Here is a 22,279-nt window from a genome sequence, read left to right on the forward strand (position 1 = left end):
AGGATCATCCGTCCCCAATACGTTACATCTTTTGACACTTTCTTAGATTTGATTTATTACAACATATTCAGTAATGTCCCAGCCTACTCTTTTCTACAGCTAAATCTGTCTTTCTGTAGGTCTCTACAATCACTCAGTGGCCTTGGCAAATGTAAATAACTTGGCTCAGCCAAGTATTTTCAGTAAGAATAATGTTTTTAAAAAAAAAAAAAAAATACCAGCAGCACACAAGTAGGATTGCATTCCACATCCATAGATTAAAAATACATTTAATATCACTATGTAAGAATTCCGAGATGTTCTAATCTTGCAAAGAAAAACACCCTTTGCCTTCATGAATCTGTATATAAAAATTCACTGAAGTGCATTTTGCGTGTGTTCTACCAGTACTCAGCATCTGAAATGTTCATTGAGGGCAGGGAGAAGGGCTTTAGCATCCTGACGGCTGAGATACCTGGTTACAATTTAACACGTGAGGGTTGAGGGGACAGGACACACACCAAAACAAAAGATATGAATACCTCTAAAGATGGGATTCAGCAAAGTTAAGATATCAAATTTATTTTTAAAGAAATTAACTTGTTACCTTAACCACTTCACCACCATCGACCTTCATCAGCTGCTTCAAATTCTGCTGCAACAGGTTGGTGTTAGATCGCCATTTCAGAAGCCCCAAGAGGTCAACTAGGAATAAGAAAAACAATTATATCACACAAGATATTTTCTTTGACTCACACTCCATAACTATGTCCGGGACAAACAGGATTACATCTATAGCTCAGCCATTTTCACTGGACAACGATGTATTTCTAGTTGTGCCCCTGACACTGCAGAAACCTAGTACAATACTTCTATCACCAAAGAACTCTGAAAGGCTTTCAAAAAAGCAGCCTGCTTTTGAAATATCAGCATTAAAATCTTGGCCAAGAAAGGCTGACCCCTCCGTTTTCATTTGTTGTACACGACAGTCGTGGGTTTAGAAAAAGATGCCAAAATGAAATTAGTCAGCCACCAACACAGTCGTATCTACAGGGCCATGACTCTTCCAGCATTACTGGTTCTAGCTTCTCTGCCTTCACTGAATAAACAGAAAAGAAAACATGGCACGAGGCAAGGAAAACAGCTGCAAGCCAGGCTAATTCAGTGGAAAGCTACCTGCTTAATAACTCATCACACCCAAATTGCTTGGTTGCCTCCAAGTGATGGAGAGCCAGGGTACAGAGCAGACCACGAAACAAATCAACTGCAAACGGTCTTGTCCCCAAATTCTACACCCCACTATGAAGATCGTGTCACTTCAGCGTTCACTGATGAATAAGGGAAGACAGACACAAAGTTGTCTCTCTTTTATTAGACATAAAGTGCCACACCACCATTTTTCAGTTTCCTTGAAGAAAAACTTTTCATGAGGAATTCCCAACTGGGGTTCCCCCCCAAATAAGCACACCAATAAATATTAACAGCCACACTGGAGCACCAGTAAGTTAAACCCACCCTAGCATTTGTTGAGATGCGACCTGCCCTGCCCACAAACCCCAGACTTGTCCTGCCTCAGCCAAACTAGTATCAGGGAAAAATTCCTCCCTGCCCCATTAAAAGTCAGTTTTCAGCACAAAACGAACTATCTGTAAAGCCATCCTCCGTAGAAGCCCCTAAAGAAAGACAAATAGGAGATTTTAAAGACTGCCTACCTTTGGTTTAGCCACTGGGTTACTACTCCACATTACCTCCTGCTCAATATGGTTAATATTACATGAATTCTGCCCAACGTAACTCTTCATACAGACAGATGGCTGCTCCCAACCAATACCCCCTCGCTTCTTTTATTCAGACTTCCAAAGCAGCCAACAAAATCGTTACTGAAGCATGTGTCTGCAGAGTGTACTCTGGAAATGATATGCAGAGACCTAGAGCAACTGCTACACTTTCCCCAAAATCTTTCAGTCGAAGCAATAAATAAAATTACTTCTAGTGGAATGCACTAGGGTTCTCCTTGGGACAGATTCCCTTCTGAGCAGCACTCAGATCAAGCCTTCTCATCTCTTTGGGAGTAGAAATAAAGAGTGTTTTACTACATTATAGCTTTGAACAATCTCAGCCCTCATTTTTTTTTAATTTTTTGTATTTTTTTTTAATACATCCTACAAGAAGTCTATAGGCTGAAACCAAAGTCTTAGAAGCTCAACGTGAACAGAAAAATTGCTTCTGGAAGAAAAAAAAAGATGCCTCCATGAGTTATCCAAAGTCTTTCACAGATAATGTTTATATCAGCATTCCGTCACTGAATTTGGTCTCAGTCTGAGTTCTAAAAAGGCATCAGCTTGACAAAAGAAACGATCTGACCAAACACCAGCCCACAGACTCTCTCTCAATGGCACTGAGTATTGCCCCAAGAAAACAAACCCACGTGCACTTTCAGCGTGACGACACGGCAAATGCCAAATGAATATACAGACCCAAACAGAAAATGTCAATGTAGTCCAACTACCAGAGAGAGAAAAATAAGTCACACTGTACAGTAAAAACGTGCATTCACTGTTAGTGCAAGCATCAGCCTCGGCAAAGCACCAGTTGGTAAGTTAATCCTACGCCTTTAATAGCGCTAAGTATAAAATAATACAGTAAAGAACAGGATAAGAATGTAAGCGAGTATTTTAGCCTATAGTGAACAGTAATACTGCAGTCAGTCTAGGTCACATGAAATCTATGACTCTATGAGACTAGAAAATATCAGAGGAAGACAAAAGAACGAGGATTTTCAATTGCAAAGGGTTAGAATAAACATCTAGCCTCCCAAGTAGCCAATAGCAGCTTTACTTTATTTGAGTTAATGTAATTTATGACTATATCAGCTACATACGAAGATTTTTTTTACATCATATTTAGCAATCTGAAGCAAATGGTCTGACTTCCTGGTTCTATACCTTCCTTGACCTGTATCTATGCAAAGGTTTCCCTACAGAGATACCCAAACTTTCTCCAAGCCCTGTCACTGAACTGGAGTTAGACAATATTTCCACTCCAATTAAATTTCTGTGTTCTTTGAAATAATCTTCCCTTTAAGCATTTGATTTTCCACTCTTAATGACTTGTTTTAGTGTAATTCTGTATTTACATCTTCATTTTTATGCCACTGTAGCACCTGGATTTGTCATACGATGTGTATTGTTTTTTCCTTTTTGTTTGATTATCAATTGTGCTAAATGACTTCAGTAAAATTCAACTGTGTTCTGAAAGCCTAGTCTCCTTGGTTCCTCAAAGTCTTGACTCCAGACCAATAACAGTCACTATTATCTAGAGGTTTGAGTCCTTCAAGCAGAAAAGAAAATGTATAAATACTTTGAATAAGCCTTACAGATACCCTGGACAGTTCACAACAGCAAATACACGCATAGGACACTAGACAGCCCTCTGGCTACTGGTAATGAGAAAAATTTTCCAGCAATCCCATTAACGCAATTTCAGTTCTATTTCCATCACCCTGATAATAAAAGGATATCCATCTTGTTATAAGAGGTACTAATAAGATTTACGCTCCACAGGCAGCCTTCAGGTAGAGGGGGATGTCACTTTTGATGACATTTTGCCCCTCCTTCTGTATTTCCTGGTATCTCCACCTTCTAGTTGACCAAAAAAGAAGATTCAAAGAGCAAAACTACATTATCTATGCAGGAGAAAACAAGATCTCAGTTCATCATAGCTCAACAGGCTACTCAGAAAAAGGAAAGTCAAACCAACACACAACCCTGACTTGGACATGACATCAGGAATGGATTCAAAACAAATTTTGCTATCCATTTATTCTAAGAACAGAAGGCCTGACATTTCCCACCCCAGATCTAGTGAGATGTTATCAACTGAAAGCAGATATTCCATAACATATGGGATTAAATATCTCACTTCAAACCTTGGGAAAAAAAAAAAAAACACACAAATAAAACCAATAAAAAACAAAACCAAGCAAGTGTCAACATTAAAGAGTCAACCACCTCCTATAGAAGGTAGAGACCCAGTGCCACGTTGGTTGACAGCAGCACTGCCAGTTGAGACTTCAACACACACATCTCTACAGTTTGATACAGTTTCATATCAATTGTTAAATTCCAAAGTCTTAATATAGTAGCTCTCTCTCATTACACAAAAATGCACTTGATGTTTATGTCAAACTGTTTCTTTAGCCCATAAAGGGCATATTTGTTACTCAAAGACTAGAGAGTAGAATAAAAATAAACGTATGCACTGACATAGTCCCGTGGATAGGGAAGAACAACATTCTCTTCTGCCTCAGATGGCAAAGGAGAAGACTCTGGTCAAGAAGCAAAGTGATGATCAGCAACTTCTGATGCCTCCAAGTACTGATCTTCCCACCGATTCCCGAGGAGGCTGGGGTTTTTTTTCCATGTTTTTAGACAGTCCTCCTCTTTGGCTTATTTTGCTACTCTTCCTCCAAATTAACAGCAAAACCTAAGTGAAGGCCAGGAAATGAGTTGCTATAATATATTCTTCCTCAAATCACTAATAACTAACTGCTCAAATGTTAACTAAGTAGATACCTCATACTATCACTTTCTCTCAAAGAAAATAGCTGAAGTCTTACCGGTGGCCAAGTTGGCTATTTTGAAGACTTTTCAGATGCTAAGGACATCAATTACTAAGAGAAAAGCCACATTAATAACTTACAGTTCACAGAGAACTGAAGTCAAGTGAGTGTTCAAAGCATTTCTATACAAAAAGATAGTCTGCAACATCAAACACAATGCAGAAAGAGCCATACAACTCATTAACATGCTTTCAGAATTACCAAAAATGAGTCTTAAAGCCAATTTTAAGATACTTATGGAGGATGAAGAAAGAACTATTATAGATGACCATAAGGAGAAAATTATGTTTTGGCTCAACATTTTGGTAAATGAGGATATTCATGGATTTTTCACTTACTTATTTTTAAGAAAGTCAAAGGAAGAACATTAACTAACCATTTTACAGAAGTTAAAAATCAGCTTCAGAAACTATAATCTGAAAAATGATACTTGAGGGCAGAATTCAGTGATGACATTCTTTTGCTTCTTTTCTAAATTGCTTAAAGATACATGGTTATCTTGTCTAATAATGTCAAAATACCTTGAAGAAAGAGAACTGGCTTTGGCCACTTTGAGAAAAAGTTTCAGAGACAACATAATTAACAGTAAAATTAAAGATCACAAGTTCTGAGCAAATTTTATGTAAATTAAGTATAAAACAATGCTCAGTCTTGATTTTAATAATAGTTCTGCGAAAGCAACGTCAATGTATTGATCACTATGAAATAATTCTAACTACTAACAAGCACTAGGAAAGGCTGAGGGGAAAAAAAAAGAAAATTAATCAGATCACAAAGAAAAAGCAGCTTGATTCCACAGGCTGGTTTCTGTGTTCTACAAAACCCCAAAACCACTTTGTTACTGTTGAGCTATGAGCCTCTCTTTGCTATGGAACTCCAAAATAATTTCCGAATTTTTTGCTAAACATCCTCTTAGGCTGTAAGACTGCCAGACTGCAGTGAATCCGATGTGCTCGGAATACGAAACACCCAGGATGTGCTGTAACAGAGATGCCACTGAAAAACACTGCAATAAAATTACGAGTTGACTGCAAAGTTGTACCAGAGTAGTAACTTTCCCCCTGGATAGAGGGGAACTCATTAACGTGACAATCCAATCCTTATTCCCACCCACCCCGCGTCCCAAGCCCTCCACATCCACCACTCAACTCCCGACAGATCTATCCGAACCGAGCCCTCCCTTCTCCTGAGTCACGACGGAATGATCCCTTTCCCTGGCATGACTCACTCACATCTCAATGACCCACCCACACTCCCCAGTCTACTCCTGGTGCAGCCAAGAGAACAAGGGACCGCTCCATGGCAACGAAGCACAAAAATTACACGGAGGGCGCAGTCTGGAAATGTGAAATATTTGCTTTGGTGGCTGTCATCAGCTCTACTTTCCACAGCCTTTGGATGCGGTCAGCCAGCTGACAAATACACATGAAAGATGTATGTAAAGCAAGTTTTAAAAGGAAAAAATATGCCAACTCCATCCCTCTTACTGTGTGTTCATGTGAGGATGTGTGAACGTAAGAGTCACCACCATGCAACGCATTCTCATGCTCACACTCCTGCCCAACACAAGACAACAGAGCTTTCTTCAGCCATAAGACACGGATATTACACCTTGGAAATAACCTAAAAGAGCTCATTTGGGAGCAAAGCCATGATAATATCTACTCTTGAAAGAAAACTCATTCTCTTCCTCAGCGCTATTATTCATACAGAGAAGTAAAATGCCACAGAGCCTGTTTTCAGTATACAAGTCCCAGCTACATGGCAAATAATATTCCCACTTCCATTTAATTTGCATTCTTCCGTTTTCTTAGGGACAGGTACTCCTCCTAAAGCAAAACAAAGCCCATGGGCAGAGAAAAGCCTGGACAGCACACACATTCCGTAGATGCTGCCGCTGCATCCAGACAATTTAATCCAAAACTGCATGGCAAATAACCCATCATTCATTCAAAAGGGAAAAGGGATGGAGAAGGCAGGAAAGTCAGCGCACACAATCCCACTCCAACGGCAAGGAGGAGAAGCTCCAGCAGTTCTATGAACTTACCGTTCTGGGTAAGTTTTGTTGAACAAACTAGAGTGGAAATCTGGAAAGAGTCTTTGCTGATGGTGCAGCTTCCAAGGTTCTGCATGCTCTTCCCTGTTGCAGAGTGTCCCTTCTCCTCCAATTCTATTTTAGTGGATGGTAGACTTAAATATGTCGAGGCATCCTCCAGCTTCTTTGCTTCTGCCTACGGTAGTGTTTTATATATGAAAACATTTTCAATTATCTACTAAAAAGTCTTGATAATCATAAAACTTTGACATTGACACTGGATTTTTTTAGGTTTGCTCCAGAAACAGAGCTATCCAACTGGTCTTTAACAACAGTAACTTAGGACTAACCTGCCTACAGATTAGAGCCAAGATGTCATATCTAAAAGGCTAATGAAGGAACTTTTCCCTGTCATGAAAATACACGTAAAACTCTAACAAGCACCTCAAAAATTAAAACATGCCCACTAAAACACACTCCAGGTTTAATAATCAATCTGTCAAATATGCAAGTTGCACAGTACTTACTATTTAGTTGTTTGATCTAACAGAATAGTCTATAACATTTTTCTGTGCAATTCTGTAACAATAATTCACTACAAGTCAGTAGTACTCACACTGACTGTAAGTTAGTTACTGTGGAAAGACTAAAGTATCTCAAAATTCTACCTTGTAAACTATAAGGTCGTGTTCTCCATCTCTTAAAGTTGTTCCATCGTATCTCATGAGCTTCACAAACGCTAGGGCAAATATTTTCTCAGATTTATCTTTGGCTGTTACAAAACAAACAAAAAAGTATAATTAAGCATTTGATACTAGTACAGACAGTCCACTTAATCTCAAAAACATGGATAACCTATAAATAAAGGACCACAGTAAAGATACTCAGTTGAAGAACAGGTACAAGAAACTGGGAGAGTCTTCTGAACTCAAGATAGAACCAAAAATATGACAAACAAACGCTTAAGAATCTGACCACAGCAACAGTACCTAGATGCTTGGTATTTCTATATTCTGTGTGTTCATTTAGAAAGCTGAACTAAGGCAGCTTTTTAAAAACAAAACAGAAATCCGGTGCATTTATAACATTCAAGTTTTTTTGGAGTTAGGAGAATGGCAGTGCTTGGTACCTAGAATAATGATTTGAACAGCAGCACTGAGGATCTCATCAGGGCTCTATCATTTATGGAGGGAATATTCCTCTGATTCTGAACTAAATCAGAAACTGGAACCATACCTATAGATGACATGCCTAAGTTTCTGAAAGCTGACCCACTACAACTAATGTAAGCTAGAAAACACATTCAGTTGCTCTCATTGTGCAAAATCTACCATCAAAAGTTAAGTAAAAACAAAGCAATAGGACAAATAGAAAACAAAGTAAGTAAAGAAGCAGAACCAGAAGGAAAGTGCCATCAACTTAAGATAGCCCAAGCAGCCTATGAGAAAGCCCTGCAGCCCTAAGGCAGAGTCTCCAATTCATATTTAAACCATGGCCAACTTACATTTTTGAATCATCATAAAAATATTTCTGACTCTAGTAATTTGTAGTGCACAATCATAATTTTAACACTAATGACGCTAATCTTCTGCACATAGTTTGGAGAATGATACTTGCTGATGAAAATAAAGTAAATCTTTTATTAATGATCATTTTGCAAAATATACAGCTTCAATTAAATACCCGCTGTGGGGTAAGGTACCACACGCTACACAGATAAGGACAGATCAAGAGTATTACACATCTTAAAATGCATCCAGTAGACACCACCTGACGAATGCTTTTGTCTACGAACTTTTTCTACAGCAGAAAAGTTTTCCTGCAATTTTCAAAAGGCTTTCCTATCAAGCAAGCCAGCCCGTGTAATCACTGTACGGAATGAACGTCACAACCAAAGGCAAATCCCCAAACTTTACTGCAGAACAACTGTCGACAGAGTGAAGATGTCTAGCTGTCTCGACTGACCCTCAGCAGCTCAAAGCATCTCAGCTGCCAGCAACATTACGAGAAAGCCAAGGAAAATCACAAGCTCTCACATATCTTTTAGACCAAAATTACTTCAAATCAAACCACAGGTCAGAGAACCAGAAGCAGAATCCAAGTTTCTTAATCTGCAAGTCTTCAATTACTGATGCTCAGCCCCCTGTAAACTCTTTCACATTTCCATTTTACACATGTGGTTGTTAAATATCTTCACAACTCCCTACCCACCCATCTCTGAGATCTACAATACCACAACCCTTTCAGTTGCTAACTGAAAGCTTTATTCCCTAGCTCTTTCATTTGACTAGGAGAAATAACTGGGCAGGAAAGGCAAAACTTGATGTCAATAGGTAAGAGTGAGGAATATGTAAAGGGAAAAAGAAGCTGAGATGCAAACATAAAGCAGGCAGGCAAAAAAACTTATTGCCACACTAAAGGCGATTATAATAGTCAATTACAGATTAGGAACACGATGCCTGTTTCAGCAGATTTTGGCACCAGACACTGACAAGAACCATAATGAAAAGGCTGAATTACTCACAGTCCTGTGATGATCTATGACGGAACGTGAACCTTAAATGACTGCGGTTCACATCTTCGATGGGGATTGCGACCTTCGCGTATTGGGAAAGAGGACGAGAAAGGAAACAGTCAGTGCAGTATCTTCAGACATCATCAACCACTACCAAATCTCACCTAGACATCTTTCAACAATATGCTTGGCTCCTTCAAAGAGATTAATGTTAAGTACCAGCTTCATTTGGCCATAGAACAACTTGAAAGGTCATAGATTCCCCAGGAAAATCGCCAATTCTTGCGCCAAGAAAGAGGGAACGAACGAAGCAAGCCTTTTAAGTTACCCAACAAGACTTGCAACTTCAGATGCTGGGCTGTAAGCTCAAAGCCTGCCCTACCACTCCCCCCAGGTCAGGAATGAGTCCCTCTTGCGTTTGACTGGTAGAGGTCAACTTGGTTATCAACAGCAGCAAAGCAAAAATTCTTAACATATCCATTATCTATGCAACACTTGTGCTACAGATACTCTTAGTGTGTCTCTGATCCACACGTAACCAATGTGCAGAGATGCAACCAATGCCTTTCTCCCCTGTTACTTCTGCTACAGCATCTTATTTTCTTAATCACACGCACATTCAGGCTCTGTGCTGTTCACCGCTTCCCAACACCACATCTAGGTTTCTGCCATTCCCTAGCAGCCACTTTCCAGCTACAGATGCAACAGCACCTCTGGACTTCAAATAATGATGTAGGGAGTAACTGTAAGTCCCTTCTCAGTACACATACAATACTCCCACTGACTACAGCTAGACAAAATATATTTTATACAGCTAACACTAGCCTCCTCTGTTAATATTAAACTTGGCATTGAAGCTAAAATATTATTACCCAAGCAAATTCAGCAAGCTTAAAGCACAATCAGCCAGATCCCAAAACACTGATGAGTTCAACACTGTGGTAATTATGTTTTAACCTTAATATCCTGCTTCTCTAGGTCAGCTTCATGGAAATAGAGCAAACCATTCCTAAACAGATGTTGGAGTGTCACTCTAACAGTTGTCTTGACCCAAAGAGTGAAATAAAATGCATTATGCAGTAAGTCAAATCTATTTTGCAGCAGTCTCTGAAAGCCTTCCTTAGTTGAGCTATTCCTTTTGTCCTGTTAAGCATAATCACAAGCATTGAATTTTTCTAGTTTTGTTTCTCAAGGCTTAATCACATATTAACCCACGCAAAGCAAGTTATTTTAACAGTTCAGATACCTTCACAGTCTCAAACCAGCGAGGCTGCTTTACTTGGTAATATATTACTGACTTGTACTCTGAGATGGCTTCATCACCAGCGCCAGGAAAAATAACACTCTTGAAAATACAAACAAAAGAGAAAATGTTTATGTCTATCTTCAACTCCACTTTTTCATTCAAATAAACAAACAACAAAAAAAAATAGTGAAGTAGGTCAACATAAGACAGAATGGCTCACGCTCAGAGCTCCTCACGAAATTCGTATCACAGTGCACACACTGATAGGACAAGATGTATTTAGTTATGACAAACAAGAAGATTTTGTTGTAAATAAAAATAGTGACTGAAGTTGACAAATATGTTGAAAAGGTTTAAACAGATACGTACTAAAATAAAAAAAAAAAATCAAACAGATGTTTAATACCTCTAATCTTTTGCCATCTTCATCATAAACAGATACTGTAACTTCCACATTCTTTGCTGTTGTTTTACTGCCTTTGTCAAAGTCTCCCTGAACCAACGTTACATAGATGTCATTACGAACATCACCTAAAAGAAAAAGCAAAGCTCAAAGCTCTCGGTGATTTTTCCCAGTATCTCTACTGATTTATGAAACCAATGAGGCACAGAAACAATGACCCACACATTTTTTTACTAACAGCAATCATAGAGGTATATGGCAAAGCATTTAAGAGCCACAGTATCTTGCACATTCCAAACCAGTAGTACTGAAAACAGCTGTTCAGCTAAAATTGTGCTAAGACTTCTAAAGTCTGAATTATCAACTCATAAATCTAACAAACAGGGAAATCGCACGTTATTTCTGGACTGAAAGAATACCACATCATCATTAAGGAGTATGTACCATATCACTCAGTTCCACTTCTTTTTTTAATACAATTTCTTTTATTATTAATTTGAAAGGATGAGTTTCAACACAGTCATTAAATCTTTTTAAATTCCAAAATAACTATACATGGGATAAACTAACAGCCTACAGAGGTCTCTTCAACTTGTTACATTGGGAAGTGGTTTGAAATTTTTGCTGGCTTGAGGGATTGCAGGAGACGGTTGTATTTAGCTTTAAGTCTTAAAATGCTCTTCAATTGCACCCCAATTCAATTGAAATTTTGAAAATGAACTGAGGAAACAGAGGATTTTCAATAATTTCATGAGGCAGATGGTTTATGTGCCAACATACAATTGGAACAAGCAGAGGCACTCACACCATACTGGGTATACAGTAAAACATCTGACAAACAGTCAGCAACCACAGGGAGAGCTGGGACTGGGAAGGGTTTTGAAAATATCTAATGGATCCTCCAGGGCTTAGGGGTTTTTTGGTAGTCTGTTGCTTATGGCACTTTTTATTTTGAGAAGCACCGTGTTTTTAGAAGGTTTGTTTGTAAATGCCAGAACTGAACATCCACAGAATACACGCATTAAAAAAAAAAGACAATATGGCTTGCTTTCAAATACATTATCCAAATCCAGTATAAATCCTAAGAGATTTGCATCTGTCTAAATGAAGCCTGTCCTCTAGAAAATCTTTCTGGTTTGGATTCAACACAGGAGATAAAAGTTTCACATATGCCCTTTCTAGGGAGATAATATGAAGGAAGCGTGTACTTCATATATATTTTTCTTCACTGGAAAAAGAGAAGAATTTCCACTGTCACTGTGATATCATGTCTTTTTTGGGGGGTTGTTAGTTTTATTTATTGATGCAGCATATGTGGTAGGTATTACCAAAGTATTTTATGTTTATTTTAAATGAGACGAAATCCTTTGATGATCCATTACTTCTATTGTATGCCTTACCTCAAACTCATCTTTTTTTCCCCTCAAAGCTTCCATACATACAGATAATTAAAGGACGTTAAAGTATAACAAAGCAGCATTAATTCACACAATGGCTTACCAGGCATAATAATCTCAGGAAACCCCATTTTCCGAGCCACGGCTGTCGACCTATCCACTAAGTGTGGAAACTCTTTCCTAATCTGGTGAATATCTCCTGGAAGAAGTTTCAAAGTCACCCACAAACCTGTTGTGTAAAAAACACAGTTGTTAAACTGGTGGGGTTTTTTTCTAGTTACTAAAGATTTCAATTTACACATTCTAAAAATGTGAGAGCATACATTAAACATCTAAAAATGTAAGAACTCTTCATTTACAAAACGTACGCTTTACGAAGTATTTTGAAACGTTCAAAGAAACCCCATCATGTCAAGCAGAAACATGAGTACAGCACACGTAAGCATGGGTGATTATATCAGACTTTCTGGAAAACTGCACAAAATCCTCACCTGGAAACTAAATGGCTAATAAAAAACCTGCAAAACAGGAAATCTGTGCAAAACAAGGATGCGCAGTTTGCGGTAATACCATCCAGCAGGCGTTTTGGTAGGGAGGAGTTAGGCAGGTGTTCAAAACTAGATGTATGTAGCCTCCCTTACACGGGCTTACTAAAGCCAAAAATTTGATTATTCACAGCCTAAAAATTTCAATACAACTAATATACATCCCTCCTCCTCGCAGAACTACACTTCTCTTATCACCAGAGTCTTCCACAAAGGGTCTCATGGAAACATAGTTATTAAGCCATTAGCAGAACTGCCTCGAGCTTGTATCCATCCTTTGAACTCTCACAAGTTCTTTCTAATGAAATGCTTACCTTCCACAGGAAGAAGTGGCAACACTGATTTGAACAGAAAAACTTTAGTATTACAACGGACCAACATCCAGATGCCAACCAAGACAGCACCAACAGCGGATACGGACCCTGAATTGATTCATCACCACCACCCCCATAAGCTGTTTTTGCTGCACTGAGCACAAAGAAATCTACAGCATCAGCTTTACGCAGTTGACATTTTTCTCTTCAGCAGCAGAAGCCGCCACTGAAAAGCTGCTGCTTGCCAGCTCCCATCAGGCACATTTGTTATGGGAAAAAGAGATAGCAAAGTGTGTGGGGGAAACCTCGAAGAAGTCTTAAACTTGGTACAGTGACTGGCAATCAAGTTTAAGTGTGAAATAATCACAGCGGCAATTTGCAGAAGAAAATCCTCAAATTAAAATCTACGAAAAATACACCAAAAAATACTCATCTATAAACCAAATTGTGGGTTATCCCGTTACACACACAATTAACTATGCATTCATTTTGTACGTATTTGGCAGCTCGCTTTCTTTTCTATTAAAATCTCTTGTAAAAGGCTATATGCTGCCTCCTTGCCAGAGATGGTTCTAACAGCTGCTGCTTCATTAAACAGTAACTGCATCTACACAGACTGGCTAAGCAACAATCCTTAATCCTTTTCTGTTTGCTCGGGCATCTTTCTTAGGGACAGAATCTAAAATGCATCAAAAAGTTGGAAAGTTTCCTCTTTTCCAATACACACTGGCCGCAGGTGAAAACAGGGGAAAAGCAGATCTAAGTTTTTCTCTTTAGCTTATGCATAATTTTTTTAAGTTATTTAGATTTTTGTTTGCTATTAATTAGTAAAAAAAGCAGCAAAAAGGATATATGATTTTCCACAGGTCTATTGTTCAGATACCCCCTAGAAGTGACACAGATATTCCCATACACAGCGTTCCGTGGAAATTCTGCGTTGGCCTGCGTTAATGCCACATTAATCCAGACTCCCAAGAAAATATTGAAGCCAGGACAGTAACAACTGAGCCATCACACAATTCCCTTTTTAACTGGCAGACACACTACCATCAGGAAGTGCTGTATACACAGACACATAAAAAACCCCCAAACCACCCCGACTTTGGAAGCTAACTCCGTTTCGTGTCAGCAGCACACTGAATGATGAAGATGACACGAGCAGCTCATCAGACGAGGTACCAGCGGGGTTGCCTTGCTCCAGCTCCGTCCTTACCACCTCCGAGCCCGGGCAGGTGCGGTGCTGGCAGGGGCAGTGCCCTGGTCTTCTTGAGAGGGAGCCAAGTGCTGCGAGCACAGATGCCAAGGGGAAAAAATAAGGCGAAGGGAAAGAAGAGAACATCTCTTCTTTCAACATGAGGAGGCCAAAGTCCACAGCTCAAGGACACAAGAGACAACTCCTTGAGTCCTTGTTTCCAGTACAGAAAGATGTCCAAGCGATGGACAATGCAGTGAAGGGACAACCTGTAGAGTTAACGCTGCGGGGCAGGGGGGGAAGAGCAGAACGAGCCCTGAAGGATGTGGAAGATGGGGGAAAAAACTGTGCAAACACATTTTCTGCTAGCAAACAGCAGTGAGCAAGTGAAGATAATATTATGCAGCCTTGATTTCAAAATTAAAACGATCACACGTTGCAAATCAAGCAGTGAGCAGTTTTAGGTACAGCGGTGTATAGAAAGAAGAGTACGTACCCTGACCCTTGTGGTTAACTTCTTTAGCAGCAATCACTTTGTTTATAACAGTCTGAAGGAAATCATTCTCCCCTGCCACCCTGGGTGAAAAACGGGATGATATGTTCAGCTGCTTGTGTCGAATGGCGTCATCCAACGCTAGCCTGGAGGATGCACATGACGACCAACACCAGGAAACAAAAGGGTCACAGAAAACCAGAAGTCACAGTAACAAGGGAACACACAAGATCATATCATAGTCGTGACAAAGAGTATTTATTAGTCAACGCAAGACAAAGGACAGGAAAGGCGACAAGAAAGACAGAGGAAGATCATTAATCAGAAGAACGCTGATCTACCGCGGAGGAGTACAGCACGTTTGCGTCGTGACTTCTCCCTTCAGGGACATGCACGCACAGGAACGCTCCGTGAGGACAGGAAGGATCTCTCCCACCTGAGAACCCCCTCTTAAGCAGTGAAAACCTATACAGGTAGTTTTCCCTTTAATATCTATATAGCAGGCTGGCCCTGCACCACCTCCGGGTCACTTCTGCCATTCTATGGGTTCAGCAGCAGTGCACAGCTTCTGAAGGAAAAGCGCCCGTAAATCTCACAGAAATGGCACAGGAGAAGAAAAGCAGATAATTCGAATGCTCTGTTAAACTTGATGAAAAAAAGAAAAGATGGAAACTATAAATAAACAGCAGCATTAAGTGTCATTTCAGTAATCTCGCCAAGTGCTTTTGACAGCCATTGTGTTGGTGGCCAGTGAATGAATACAAACAAACAGAGATATGAAAACAGAACTGCATGTGGAACAACAGAAGCAAAGCATGGAATGGGAAGAAAAAATGTGGCTCATATATACAGTCTCAGTCTACACTGGAAATAATGACACCAGTATTCATTGTGTGTTTTCGTATTATTCATATTCTTTGGAATATACTTTTTCAGAAGAATGCTTAATTTAGAGCAGGGAAAAAAAATCACACTGTATATCTTTTCAAAAACTTGATTTATATATAAAAAAAAAATCTGTGTTAACAGTGCAGAAAACTAGATGTTCCATTAGCAGCCACTTTGATACACAAAGATTCACTTCTATTGCATACTTCCACTCGCTAAAAAATAAGCTTGCTATTGTTTGCCACACAAAAAACGTATCATGAATGCGCCCTTCTCTAAAAACCCCTGTTTTCCTTGAAAAATGGAACTGGACTTCTGATTTTCAGATGAACAGCCCCTACACCACCCCAGCAACCCTGCTGACAGCCGCTCGGCTGCCTACAGCACCTGCACACCCTGCGGTCCTCTCGACAGCCCCACATCTTCACACCACCAGGGCTTCCTGAACTAAGCCTATTTTCCAAACCAAAGTTAATTTGAGACCACATTATATCAAGCTTTTTTTTTTAATATTATTAAAAACTCTCTGAAAATCCATGAGTAAATTAATCAAGGAATTTAGCCCACATAACTATGTTTTGCCTTTTGAACAGATGGCAGTCTAACATTTCACACTATGGGAAAACTAAGCACTCATATTTTAGGCACATTTGACTTATTCCTTCTACCTTTCTCCATTTCATGGAATAAAAAAAATACTAACAGAACAGAGTACTTATCACACATTCTCTTTAATAAGCTTTTACTTCTAAAAGTACTTTCTCTGCACATATCTATATATTCACAAAAATTCAGGCTATTAAACCTGTATTTCTTAACATGATTTTGTGGCTTGGAGTCAAAACTCATCTTTGATACTATGTTAAATTCACATATGTCCACGTTTTCAAGGACACCAACTCCACATTTGCTGTTAGCTAATTTAATTATTGTAAAATAGTGTCTGTCAAAGTCCACGTCAGCAACCTTAGAGTCAGCGTGGAAACATCTGCAGTTTCAGATGACTAAGAGCAAGACCATGTCCACGTAGCAGACTGGTCTCCTTCATTCCGTGAACCAGCTATAACAGGTACACGCAGCACTGGACACATCCTCTCCCTTATCATCCAGCCAAAATATCTAAGGTTTCTGGTAAAAGTCTCAGATGACCAAGTTGAATTATGAACAGATATAGCAGGAGGTCTATCAAGCCATCTTTGAAATGCTCAACTTTTGTTTGTACTCCAATTACTGCAGCCCCTACTATGAAATTACATCTGCTACCAAGAAAAAGAGAAATGTTATTGTTTACTAATTTCACAAAAGTCACCTGCAGTAGATGATGGTAACACTGCTGGTCTTTATTAATCTCAGGCAGAGCTAAACCAGCAATGCACTTATTTTAAGCATTTCACCTCTTACATGTTATCATCCTGACATCTTTAAACAAAAAGATAACAACTGCAAAACTACAAATATATACCTTACACTCAAGACTTAAAAAAAAAAATATAAAAGTTTCTGGGGCTATCACCACTATAACTAACAAGAAATTATCAAGAAGAAATATTAGGTAAGTACTACTCAAGATAAAAATACCACACAGATAAATTTACTTCAGAATATCTACAGAACATTTCTTCCAATCAGAAGTTTAAATGTACTTGTTTTTAAATGAGTAAAAATCTTAATTCTTTCACTTCTGCTTATTCTTTAAGCTATCCCCTACTTACGGTTGAAATGGTATGAAGTGCTGTTTGTCCTCATCGTCAACTTTTCCGTTAATTATGTCTGTAACATCCATTACTGCAATAAAAAAAAAAGAAGTGTACTTAATTAAGTGATCAACATGGGAAGACGAGTGCTGAGGAAATACCCTGGAGGACTGAAAGCAATGGTGACTCAGCAGAGGGATGGAGCTACCAACTGCACAATTTCAAAACTTTCCTACAGAATAACATCGTGTTGCAAATAACCTTTGGCATCTCCAGCTAAATGCCAGTCCTGAAAGCTACAGTCAACTCCACAACACACCCACCAGTCTGATTAACCTGGACCTGGGTTTACACAGCCCCACGGGAGTTTCACACACCCAACCTCCTACACAAGGATCTAACACGATGTAGACAGATGGAGCGCACAAAAAGTTACCTGCTACTCCGAAGGGTCGCCGCAGCCCAGACGTCAGTTTTCTCGTGTTGTTGTCCCTCAGCTCCATTCTGCCCACTCGCACAATCTGACAGACAAAACTGATTTTCTCTCTTTTCAGGTCTTTGCTGCCCAGGTCCTAGAAACGGGGATGTCTTTAGAAAACTTTATAGCAACTGAATTTCAAGTTCTGTTTTAGGAAGTACAAGGTTTGCTGCTCAGACTTTGCCTTCGCTGTGCCAGCCTCTAGAACCAGGGCAAACTGCTCTCAGAGTGAAGGAGTTTTTGTAACAGTACTTAAACATCTTCTCTTGACTTCCATGTAAATTAATTGCTTAGGAGGCCAAATAATTTATAGGAAATTAAAACTTCAAAAAGCAACTTTGGTTTTAGCGAGGTGTTGAGAATTTTTAGTAGCCACTTCTGAGAAGCCTCTCACATGAGCCTTCCCCAGGATCAAGATCTGCAGAGGTAACTCCACAGTGTCACATCCCAATCATCCCATTTCTCAGTTATTCACAAGCTATGAAAGGAGTGCTATAAAACCTGCCAGCTGAGCCAAGCCCACAGACTTACGGTGAACACCGCTCGAAGGTTATGCAACCTGTCGATATCTTTGGGGAGTCCACAGCTCGACCACCGCACCAAGTAGTTTTCACTGAAAGAACAGTATTTGGAGAACTTTATGTTTAAATGGCTTCCTTTAACACAAGCATATAAAATCCACTTCAGAATTTACAGAGGACTATTTTAAACCCAACCCACTTATCCTAAACAAAGCTACCTCGCTACTATAACCGAGCAAGCACAGGTCAGGGAGTACACTCAGGAGTACACCAACCTGATAAATTTTGACTCCAGTGGATCATACAGAGACATCAGGACTTCGGCGTCTTCTCCTATTTTACAGACTACATTTTTTAAATTTACAAATAAAGCAAATGAAGGAGTGGCAGCAAACTTGGCTTGTCTGTTGATATCGATATTCTGTTTCTGAGACTGTAATTCAAGAACAGAAGAAACTTCAGTTTAACTTCACCTAACAAATGCTCAACTGCTGTAAAACTTTCCTAAAACCTTTCAGACAGAAGAGGGGTTTTCTGTTGAGCATCTACTCCCGTGATTTGTTTATGTCAGGAATTATAAGACACTGCATTTTCTGCATCTGTCTTGAAGTACCACGCTGTTAAGAAGAAAAGAAAAACAAGAAAAGGGGTTGGGGGAGAGAGAGTTGTCTTCACTTTTGAAATAAGAGAGCTAAACGAATGGAGCCTCAAATATACTTGACAAAAAAAAAAGTCTGTTCTTTGCTTTGTCTGCTATTTTTTCTAACAAGTGCAGAATGCCCAGCCAGCCAGGAGAGCACACAGTGCCACTTCTACAGCCTACCCACCCCTCAGACTCTAGTTCTCATGAACTTTCCACAAACTACATTATCTAGGCAGAAGGCAGGCAGGCACATGGGACAAAAAGGAAACTGGCTGAGGCAGGGACAAAGAAACAACTCTGGATGCAAAAATTTGATAGTTGAAATCCTGTTTTAACCGGGGTCTCTTTCACCAGGGTGGTAAGGGCTGCAAACGTGTGTACAGCCCGTTACAACTCAACAGGATGCAGCAACTCATTGAGTTGCATTAACATATTCATGAGCTGCTCCTCAGGAATACCATGCTCCTCTACCTGCTGCTGACACGGGCAGGACTCCCTACAACTGAAACATTCTTCCTTTTAAAGATAAGGATTTGAATTACAAAGCAGCTGACTATTCAACTCTGAGAATGTGTTTAAATTTCCTCCCTGTATTTCAAACTCACAAATTTTCAGGATTGGTGTACAGAAATTATACAAACATAAAGAGGACGTTATTCTACTCGATTCTCAAAAATAAACTCTTGTGACAACCTAACATACAAACCTGCTATGTGTGCATCTCTGCTATTAACCTACAAATGTAGTTGGCTTACTGATACAGGTCTTAACCATAAATTCTACTAAGCCCTTTAAAGGATGAAAAAGAAACCGTCTTTGTAAGAACATACAAGCTCTAACAAAGTCTTTAAGCATGATAACTCTTCATAAACACACCAAATGCTTCATTACCAATGCTAAAAAAAAGTCACCTAGTTTGTTTACAGGCTTATGTTTCAAAGGGAAAAGCTACAGTTCACAGCATATCTTACTTTTTCTTCCTGTAGCCTCTCTTCAACTTGCTTGGAAGCTATTTCATGTGCTCTGAAAAGGCTAATCGTGCTGGTCTGCTCTGGGTCCAAAATATTGCCATCTTCGTCTCTAACAACCAGATCTAAATCAAGAATTCTAAACAAAACAACAACAAAAAATCCTTGTGAATTAACAGTGCTTAAATAAATGCTTAAAAAGCACCTGCCCAGTGTTCAACATTCAAGTCATGCACACGTGACATATGATAGAAAAAAAAAAATATTTGATACATGATAGAACAATTTAACATGTCACCTGCCCCAGAGATAACCATCTCTGGCTGGAAGGCATGTTTTCCCACAGCATAGAAAGAACTGATATCAATGTAATAGCAGAACATTTGGGAAAACAATTTCTTAAGAACTAAATTTACAAGAGACTTTGTGTCCTCCTCTGATTCATCTGATGGTTCCAACAAGCAACCACCACAATCACACTAAATGCAAATTGGTCAGTTCATTTTGTCCCACTCCACATTCTCCTCCTAAGCAGGTACATTCCAGTTTTAGCAAAAACTCACAAGATGCAAGAAGACATAAGTGGATTTCTCTTTATTTAAAGCAGAAGGCAGACATCTGTCAGCAGGTGTTAACATCCATCATTACCTTCTACAGAGAGGAAGGTTTCTGCCATAAATAAATCCAGTCATAGGAAAGACCTTTCATGTTATTCCACGCTAGTACAATGCTGGCAGCAGAACCAAGGATAAAACAAACAATTCAGGCCTGGGTTGATCCACATTTCTCTGTCTTCCTTAAGACTGACCTCCTCACCTCTGCTTCAATACATATGGTCCCCATTTTCTTCTTCTAACTCTGTAGTCACCTCTTATGATGGAGCTGCTATAACTTTGGTTTTGAAATATGTTTGATCAATGAGCTTAAATCAAACTTGCAGTGTCTGATAAGCCACACCGAGGTTCGTGGTTTATCTGAGATTAAGTCTCATTTGGACACAACCCGCAATTATTCGAAAAGAACAGGAGCTGTGGCAGACGAAGAGATGTTTCATGTACTTACAGGATCACTCCTCACCCTTCCCTGACAAAAGGGAAACCCCCAGGTTTGAACCAAAGTCTTGAGCAGAGTCAATTCAGAAATCCCTCCAATTAATCGCACTGCATTAATTCAACGATGACCTAGTCATCACGAAACTCTCTTCAGCATCCCTGGACCACCAAGCTCCCACATGAGTTTTCTAACGAAAAAGTGGTTTCATCATTGAAACCAAACAGAAAAGCAGCCAAAACCATCTTGCTCCTCCCTACTACTGTTTCCTGGACAGCAGCCACAGCAGGACATACACCCGCCGGCCACTTGTATCGTAACCGCCAGCCCTGGATGAACAAAAGCAGAGTCCTTCTGCAGAGGAAAATGGAACTCAGAAATTCGGAGAAGAGATTAATCACTCAGCCTACTACACATCAACAGGATGTCAAATAAACAGAAGAAAACACTTATGATTTAATTTTTGTTTTATCCTGCATCTTGCAAATGATGCTTAGAAAAAAAAAACACAAAATTTTTTCCTAAGTGTCCCAGTTACAATTTTTGCAACTGAACAAGAAACATGTTTTCACAACAAAAATCACCTGACCCAATTTCAGGAAAAAAATACAAATTCATTAGACTTGTCTTTATTTATAGAAAAAAAATTATTTACAAATCAGTATCTCACAAAACAGGTACAGAGAGGCTATGATTAGATCAGGAAACATTTATAAAACGCATAATGAAGTCATTCTGTCTGGATACTGAAATAACCAGTCGTGCTCATTTTAGACAAAAGTGAACGTATGACTACATCAGAAACATATGGTATCTTTCAGTTGTGAGTATTTACTTCCAAGTTCAAATTCACTTCCCTCCTTTACTCCACAGAGAACGTTCTGATCACTTAATTAGTCCATCAGAACATTATGAATATAAAGCACAGCACAAGATGTTCCACTGTATGTGAATGCTGAGCATCTGGAGGTTATTCAGAGTAACTTTAACCAACTCCTTAGCCAGATGGTAAAATACAGTAGCCAAAGAAATAATATCAACAACATCTGGTTAATTGCCTACTGAGGTACAACAGTCCATATCTTGGATTATAAATGCTAATTACTGACTGAATGCAGTTACTGATTTTTTTTTTATTTTTTATTTTTTGTTTAAATCACAGTTTTTGCTGATAAGAACTGCCGAATTTGCACTATTTCTGTTCAGGCACTTTAAGGAATAAAAACACAAATAGCTGAAATGTGACGAGTTATTTACACCACAAGATATTTAAAGACTGGCTTGCTGAAAACTGTCT

The 22,279-nt window shown here is 39.2% G+C and overlaps 1 protein-coding gene across 1 annotated transcript in view; it reads right to left on the reverse strand.

Annotated features, from left to right (window-relative positions):
- The window catches only part of DOCK1 (dedicator of cytokinesis 1), a 316,175-nt gene that overhangs the window by 252,195 nt on the left and 41,701 nt on the right, over positions 1-22,279 (reverse strand). The window contains exons 7-19 of the mRNA XM_086616514.1: positions 19,936-20,071; positions 18,597-18,754; positions 18,332-18,413; positions 17,759-17,894; positions 17,341-17,413; positions 14,744-14,886; positions 12,300-12,425; positions 10,803-10,927; positions 10,397-10,495; positions 9,160-9,232; positions 7,304-7,407; positions 6,648-6,831; positions 587-684 (exon numbers count right to left, since the gene is read on the reverse strand). Of these exons, the coding sequence (XP_086472640.1) occupies positions 587-684; positions 6,648-6,831; positions 7,304-7,407; positions 9,160-9,232; positions 10,397-10,495; positions 10,803-10,927; positions 12,300-12,425; positions 14,744-14,886; positions 17,341-17,413; positions 17,759-17,894; positions 18,332-18,413; positions 18,597-18,754; positions 19,936-20,071 (1,537 nt within the window). The remainder of the gene's footprint in view (positions 1-586; positions 685-6,647; positions 6,832-7,303; positions 7,408-9,159; positions 9,233-10,396; positions 10,496-10,802; positions 10,928-12,299; positions 12,426-14,743; positions 14,887-17,340; positions 17,414-17,758; positions 17,895-18,331; positions 18,414-18,596; positions 18,755-19,935; positions 20,072-22,279) is intronic.

Source organism: Tauraco erythrolophus, chromosome 9, assembly GCF_009769465.1.
Source record: "Tauraco erythrolophus isolate bTauEry1 chromosome 9, bTauEry1.pri, whole genome shotgun sequence".
Taxonomy (NCBI): domain Eukaryota; kingdom Metazoa; phylum Chordata; class Aves; order Musophagiformes; family Musophagidae; genus Tauraco; species Tauraco erythrolophus.